We start from the raw sequence: 7,156 nt of genomic DNA on the forward strand, positions 1-7,156 counted from the left end.
GATGGGGAGGAGCGACATTGGGTAGGTCGGCCTTGTATTTGAAGAGGTACGGCTGCCACGTGCGACCGTCCTGCGAGCCCTCCACCCGGATCTCCGGGCGTTCCGCCGTCATTCTGCCAGAACCGCGCCCAGCACAGGTTAGCCACAGAGTAGTCAGAGCAGTCGCTGAGTTGAGGCGCCTACCTGGCAAAGAGGCCGTAGGAGTGGGTCACCAGCCAGGGTTGCGTGTGGGCGTAGCAGATACGCACGATGTCTGGCAGCTGGCTCAGGGTGGCCTTGTCCGCGCTCCTCGTGTAGGGCACCAGCGTGGCCAGGAACAGGCCCGATAGCACCGCCACCAGCGCCACCGCACGGGCCACTCGCCACAGGCCGCAGACAGTCGAGCACAGGAGCCGACCCCACGAGCGATTCGGCTTGGGCGCAGGCTTCTGGCTGCCGCGGCGTTCGTTGCCCGTGTCTCGCTGGTCGCCATTAGTGGTCGAAAGTGAGGCGACGATGGCCTGGCCCACGTCGCGCAGGGCGTTGATGACGAAGAACGCTCCGCCGACGGCGATGCTCAGCGGGGTGAGCAAGTGGAGGAATGCGGCCCATTGGTCCCGGGTGAAGGCCACCCGTACGGCCGGGTGAGGGTTGCTGAGATCGGGCGCCAACCCATCGACGAGCCGCGGCCAGTCGACCTCGAAAGCGTGCCAGCACACGAAAGCGGTGGCAGCGATGACCAACGTCAGCAACACCCGCGACAGCCAATCGCCAAGTCTGTTGCTGCGGCGGTCGTCGCCGCCGGTGAGCTGGCGCTTGGTATCGGCAGGGATCACCAAGAAGCGCGCGAGGAAGCGGTCGTCGAGCAGCGGGAAGCACAGGACGATGGTAAGCCAGTTGAAGAAAGTGTAGTTGCCCGTGGCGATGATCAAGAGCTGCGCGTATTGACGTTTGTGAGGGCACTGGCAATAGTAAACGCAGGTACGACACGAACGATAACCGAACCTGGAGGAAGATCTGCAGGAGGCCGGCAGCAATCTGCACCAGCCGATTGGGCACGAATATCCAGAAGGGGCAGAGGATCTCGATAACAAAAGTCGCTGCAACTGAGAGTCTTACAACGCAGCCGAGTGTTACCGCAACTCTTAAGAGCGAAACTAGTTTGGTGTTGATGCATAGTACCTTTGCACAGCATCGGGCAGGTGGTGCGCGTACCACGCAAGCGGACCGGGAATGCATTGAGTCTCGTAGTGGTAGTGAAGGGCGGTGAGGCCCCACCACGTGGGGCAGTTGCTGGATAGCTTCACCAGTCCTGAACTTCGATCAGGCTGGCGAACACACAAAAGAAGGGAGATGGCGGAGGCTTACGCACCGGAGAGGAACATCAACCGGAACAGCAGCCAGCGCACCATGAATGTAGACAAAGGCGAGGTGGGCGAAGCAAGGTCGTATCTACAGTGACGCATGCACGCACAACGACATGGAATGTGTCGCGATTAACAACAACAACAACAACAACAACAACAACAACGGAGCCTAAGTGGATCTCTCATACCGTGAACGGGAAATGAGCGGGGCCACGAAGATGGCCAGAGCGCCGGTCTCCAACAGCAGGATATCCCACTGGAATGACAGGAATGTCTGGCCGACTCTGCACAGAGTGGAGAAAAGGAGTCGTACCACCGCCCGTCAGTTTCAACAGCCAAGTCCGAGAGCTGACCGATCAGTTGTTGTGGGCCGTACTGGAAGAGGGAGAGGTAGAGAACGTAGAGTCCCGCGAACAAGATGGACGAGTTGATCTGGAACAGGAGGGCGGAGGCCGACAGGACGAGGCCCATAAGGGCCATTACGTGCATGGCCGTGTCGACCGCCATGTGGGGCGTGAGGTACCACATCACCGACGGCAGCTGATCGATGCAGGCACGCACGCGTTGTTTTAGGAATGTGAGGAGAGAGGTGTTGTACGAGCATGCATAGGCAAAGAGTAAGAGGAAGAACCAACCTTGGCTGTGTCCAGTCGCTTAATGAAGGCGTCGGCAGGCAGAATGCCTTCGTGCCCCCACAGCCCGGGAATCTGCACGTAGAGCGAGGAGAAGGCCACCAGATACACAGCACTTTGTAGAACGAGAGAGCAATGCAACAACCCTCGGGGTGAGTAGAGACCAAAAAGACCCCAAGCACTCGCTGAGAGAGGGCTGCGTACGCGAGTCCCTGTAGGAAGAGCCACCGGCCCATGAAGTAGGACGGAGGGTTGAACACGCTGGACAACCAGCCGCGGCCCTCGTCCGTACGACCAGTGCCCTCTGCTTTCGCGACAGGCTTCTGCGCTTGTGAAGGTGTGCCCTTGAGCGTGGGTTGGAAAGGAGGAGAGCAGCGAGGTTTTACCTGGTCGGTCCTGCCCGACGATGCCGGACGAGAGGCCACGTTGCCCTTTCTAGTGTTTTAAAATCGATTAGGAACGGCGTTGCCAATGACACTTTAGTGGATGGCTACGTACCCAGCGCTCACTGCTGGGCTCTTCAGCCCTGTGCTGGCGCCGCCAGGCCCCCTCCTGTTCATCTTGGCCCTACTCCAAAATAATATCATTTCTCTTACATTTCTCTAGCCTCTCTCAAGAATTCAAACAGCCAACTGGGAATCGGAACAAATTCAGTACAGCCAATGAAAAGTCGTGCAGAAATAGGGCACTATCAAAACGCAAAAGAAGCCAACGAGCAAGCCACCACACCACGCAATGGCAGAGAATAGGGCGCAGAAGACGAAGAAGGGTGGTGATGGCAACTATGAGGAGGACCTCGACACCTACTTTGTGGATCGCCTGCGCTTCCTGAACCAGAAGGACCACACCACCCAGCACCTCAAGCAGCGCTTCAAGGTACTCCCGCCCCCGCCCCGCACTCACTCGGTCTCACCAGTGGTCTGTGCGACCGCAGGAGAGGAATGGGCGCCTCGAGGCCCAGGAGGAGACAGGAGACGCAGACAAGGCCACCACTACTCAGCGCCAAGTAGTGGACGATGAAGGAGGGCTGGCGGTGGTGTGCGTGGATGGCAGCCCGGCGGCGGACGAGGCCCTGCGGTTCACGCTGGCCCAGATGCCGCACGCCCGCTCCCTGGTGCTGGCCCACGGCATCCGGGTGTCCCTCACCTCCTCGTCCTCGTCGTCTAGCGGCAGCACCCACGCGCCGTTCGGCGAAGACGAAGAAACCGAAGCCCTGCACCAGGCGCTGGAGCGCCGCTACCTCAAGATGTGCCGCGACGCCGGCGTACGCTGTGATTACGTTTGTGTCGCTGACTGACTCTAACTCGATTGTGTCGTGTGTGGCGTGTGTCGTGTGTGTGTCGTGTGTGCAGCGGCACTGCATGGTGAAGCACTTCACGTACACGACGCGCGGCGGGTTCGGGCACGCGGTGTGCTACCTGGCCGACAAGAAGGACGCTGCGGCGGTGGTGATCGGCCAGAGGCATCCCAGGCCGCTGTTGGGCGCGTCGGGCACGGCGGTGATGAAGTACTGCGGCCAGCGTCCGGTGATACTCGTGCCCGAGTCCCGCGCCACAGATCGCGAGAAAGAGAAGCCCACGGCGGTCGGTCATCACTGATGGCTGCTTGTGAGGCGAACATCAACAAAGAAGGCGCCTTGATTCGTTTCGTCAATGTTATTGTTTCATTCATGTTACTGACCAAACACTGAGTGGGTGGTGGGGTTGGGTTGTACAGGCCGTGCCATGAGGTGCTGTAGCCCGCGGGAGTGGGGAGACACTTCGCTCTATCTAGAGGTCCAGAACAAAGTTGCAGTAGGCCTCCAGGTCGTCGTCGGACGAGTTGGCGGCCTCTTCTTCCTTCTCCTTGCGAAGCCTCTCGGCCTCCTGCTCTTCGATCCACTTCTTGATCTCATCGCTGCCGCCACCATCACAGAAAAAGAAATGTGAAGGAATCGTCAGCCAATGAACCAGTTCCCGCCCACACAGAAAAGAACGAAAGCAAAGAACGAACACGCACCGGGTGGGAAGATAGTTCTCGAAGAGGTTGAGGCCGACCAGCGAGAGGTCGAACACATGCGATCCGAGGGCCACCTGAATGCCCTGCACATCGCTGAACACCTTGACGAGGCCCGAGTATAGATCACTGTCCCGTCCCCACAGAAAAGAACGAAAGCAAAGAACACGACCATTAGCGAAGAGCTTTGGGGAGGGAAGCAAACAACGAAAGCGATCGAAAGAAAAAAGCGAAGGTGGGTGCGTACACGAAGACAGCGGGCAGCTCGTCGTTGCCGAAGATCTTGGCGAGGTTGGGCATGATGATCTTGGACTTGAGCGCCGCGAAGCCGTTGACGTCCTCGGCCGGGTAGACCTTGTTGAACTCCTTGCTGAGGAAGTGGTTGATGGTCTCGGACTCGATCAGCAGGGAGACGTTGCGGAGGGCGCTCGCCAGCGCGAAGCCCTGCCTGAGATTCTTGGGCAGCTCCGACGCGCCAAAGGCATCGTACAGGGCTTGGATCGACGCGCGGTCCAATCCGGCGGTGGCCGAGAAGCGGCCGCTGGCGCCGTTGGGGTTGGACGCGTCGCCGGGGCGCTCGCTCGAGTCCAGCTTCACCTCGAGATTGGTGATCTTGAGGGTGTCAAGCACTTGCGCGCCGCTGGTGATGATGTCGATCTCGGAGGGCTGGAAGGCGAAGCTGAGCGCCAGCACGTCGCGGCCATCGCCGGCCTTGTCCATCTTGGACGCCACGTTGGAGTACTTGAGCGACTTCTTGGCCAGCGCTAGCACGCCCTTGACGCCGCTCGACACCTCGCCCACCTCGAACAGGTCAGCTCCCTCCTTGACCGCCAGCTTCACCGTCACCGTCATCGCCTCCGCGTCGGCCTTGGTCGCCGCCCTCAGCGCCGTGGCTGCACCCAAACATTCCACCCATGTGAGCGGTGGTGGCGTGTGCTGTTGTGCGTGTGCGGTGGTGGCGTGTGCTGTTGTGCGGTGGTGCGATGTTGCGGATGACCGCACCTTGGTCCTCGGAGCGGGCGTAGGTGAGCGCAAGCGAGCTCCGCGGCTGGTCGAAGGTGCCAATGTTGACCTTGAGGCTGATGGTCGACCTGTCCTCCTTCTCCACGGCCTTGGCCGCCTCCGCGGCTGCACCAACCACACAAAAAGAAGTCGCGACGAGTCAATGTCAGTCAACCTGCGGTGGCTCGGTCGGTCGGTGGCGACGCACTCTTGAGCAGGGAGGTGGTGATGGCCGAAGCGGCGGCCAGCGCGCTCTGCGAGCGGAGGCGCATCTTGAGCGCCTTCAGCTTGTTCTCGTTCTCGACGCCGGCCACCTTCTTGTCGGGGTTGTTCCACCACGTCAGGAACTCGGCAAAGTCGACCGTGCCTTGAAAGAAAGGGAAAGAAAGGTGGCGGTGGGTCAGCCCAGCCAAACCAACAGAGTGAGCCACAAACCCAGTGGTGGTGGTTCGGCGAGTAGTGGTGGGTACCGTTGCCATCGGTGTCGAGCTCCTTCACGAAGGTCTTGGCCTCGTCGTCAGTGAGGACCAGGCCGAGATCGAACGCCAGGATCTGGAACTCCTTGGCGTCGATGTCGCCGCTGCCGTCGGTGTCGTACTTCTTGAACAGCGCCTTCACCTTCTCTGTTTATAGTATTTAAAAATATTATTTATAAACGAAAAATTAGTTATTTATTATTTACCTTAGCCCCCCCCCCGGCGACCAATCAACAGCCGCGACGGCGAACCGCAAAGAACGAGAAAAGGAGGGGACACGAACTAGCTTCCTTGGCCACGTCGATGCCCTTGGCGGACAGCGTTTCGAACTGCTCCTTGATGGCGCTCACTCTGCTGGTTTGTCTCTCCATCTCGCGTGGTGTGGTTCCTGCACACAGGAAGGTCAGCCTCTCGACCACAGGATCACTGAGGCGAGCAACGTACTTGTGTGGTGGTGTAGGCGGCAGTGGAGGTGGTGGGAATGGTAAGCGAGAGGGATGAGAGAACTGGAAACGACGGCCGGCGACCGCCACTTTATGTGACGGCCAGCAGCCGTGGCCCACACACTCGCTTCAGAGAAGCCGCCCACAGTGACTGCTCGTCCAAGCCTTTGCCTTCGTTCTTTTTGTCCCACGGACCACAGAGATTTTTGATTGGGTGGTCATTCGTCTTGGCCTCCCAGCGACCAAGCTTGGTCGCGGCTTGGTTGGGGGCGGGGTGCGGGCGAGGAGCAGCTCAGCTGCGGGTGGCCCCGAGACCGACCAGGCGGGCGGAGACGTCCCATAGTCGCTTGGCGTCGTCCAGGTTGTACGAGGTCGAGCTGCTGGCGATCTGCCGCTTGTTGTGGATGAAGTACTTGCCCGTCATCCCTCCAGCGCCGGCGAGCTCGCCACCCACCCGAACGTCTGCGCCGCCTCTTCCGGCTTCACCGCTGCCCCTCGCCCACCATAAAAGTCAACGCATGCATTGTTGCGCGCGCGGTGCGGTGCGTACCGAAGAGCTTTTGGAGGAGTTTGAACAGGAAAGCCCGCATGGGCGTGCTGTAGGCCGCGACGCCGGTGTCGGCCAGGAACGGATCGACTGAACGCGTGCGTGTCGTGTCGTGTGTCGTGCGATTGAGTGAGTTGACGCATGTGTCTCGCAAGGCTGTGATGTGTGTGTGTGTGTGTGTGTGTGTGTGTGTGTGTGTGAGACCTACCGACGTTGACGGTGACTGGCGCACCCTGTTGGGCCAGTCGCCGTGCGAGCTCGTAGCTGGCCATGGCGATCATGAGCTTCGTGCGGCCGTAAGAAATCAGCGGGCTATAGCCCTTGTCCATCTGCAGATTGTCCCACTCCAACTTGCCTGCCGCATAATTCGCGGTTCCTATCGTCAGATCACACAACACACACAAGACACACACAGGTGTCAACGGCTATTACCGATGCGGTGGGCCTGGGAGGAGACGTTGACGATGCGCGCGTTGCCGGTCTCGATCATGCGCGGGAGGAGGAGGTTGGTCAGGAGGAACGGGCCTTTAGGCGCGCGATACACACAAGTCAGCCCGGCACGCTACTCCATGCGCCGAGAAAACTGTGTGCGGCATACGAGTACCGAGGTAGTTGGTCTGAAACTGACGCTCGAAGCCATCGACAGTGTTGGCGTAGGGTGTCATGAACACGCCTGCGGCCGCACACACGTAAGCACCACGACACACACAGGGGA

General features: G+C 59.8%; 3 protein-coding genes and 1 pseudogene across 3 annotated transcripts in view; 1 reads left to right on the plus strand and 3 right to left on the minus strand.

Annotated features, from left to right (window-relative positions):
- The window catches only part of ACA1_387610, a 2,996-nt pseudogene extending 782 nt beyond the window's left edge, over positions 1–2,214 (minus strand).
- A 499-nt stretch (positions 2,215–2,713) lies between these two features.
- On the plus strand, positions 2,714–3,576 carry ACA1_387720 (universal stress domain containing protein; the record flags this gene model as incomplete). Its single annotated transcript, XM_004333107.1, has 3 exons — positions 2,714–2,854; positions 2,913–3,242; positions 3,331–3,576. 3 exons carry the CDS (start codon positions 2,714–2,716, stop codon positions 3,574–3,576), a joined length of 717 nt encoding a protein of 238 aa, XP_004333155.1.
- A 171-nt stretch (positions 3,577–3,747) lies between these two features.
- ACA1_387730 (EF hand domain containing protein) lies at positions 3,748–5,822 on the minus strand (the record flags this gene model as incomplete). Its single annotated transcript, XM_004333108.1, has 9 exons — positions 3,748–3,874; positions 3,977–4,102; positions 4,221–4,285; positions 4,388–4,613; positions 4,782–4,866; positions 4,976–5,101; positions 5,184–5,342; positions 5,446–5,598; positions 5,735–5,822. The coding sequence occupies 9 exons, from the start codon at positions 5,820–5,822 to the stop codon at positions 3,748–3,750; spliced, it is 1,155 nt and encodes a 384-aa protein (XP_004333156.1).
- Positions 5,823–6,186: 364 nt separating this feature from the next.
- ACA1_387740 (oxidoreductase, short chain dehydrogenase/reductase superfamily protein) overlaps positions 6,187–7,156 on the minus strand; it is a gene marked incomplete at both ends in the record, with an annotated part of 2,441 nt that continues 1,471 nt past the window's right edge. The window contains 5 exons of the mRNA XM_004333109.1: positions 6,187–6,374; positions 6,445–6,531; positions 6,650–6,817; positions 6,874–6,966; positions 7,046–7,114. Coding sequence (XP_004333157.1) covers positions 6,187–6,374; positions 6,445–6,531; positions 6,650–6,817; positions 6,874–6,966; positions 7,046–7,114 — 605 coding nt within the window. The remainder of the gene's footprint in view (positions 6,375–6,444; positions 6,532–6,649; positions 6,818–6,873; positions 6,967–7,045; positions 7,115–7,156) is intronic.

The sequence above is a fragment of the Acanthamoeba castellanii genome (assembly GCF_000313135.1).
Source record: "Acanthamoeba castellanii str. Neff unplaced genomic scaffold scf7180000084733, whole genome shotgun sequence".
In the NCBI taxonomy this organism is placed as follows: Eukaryota; Discosea; order Longamoebia; family Acanthamoebidae; genus Acanthamoeba; species Acanthamoeba castellanii.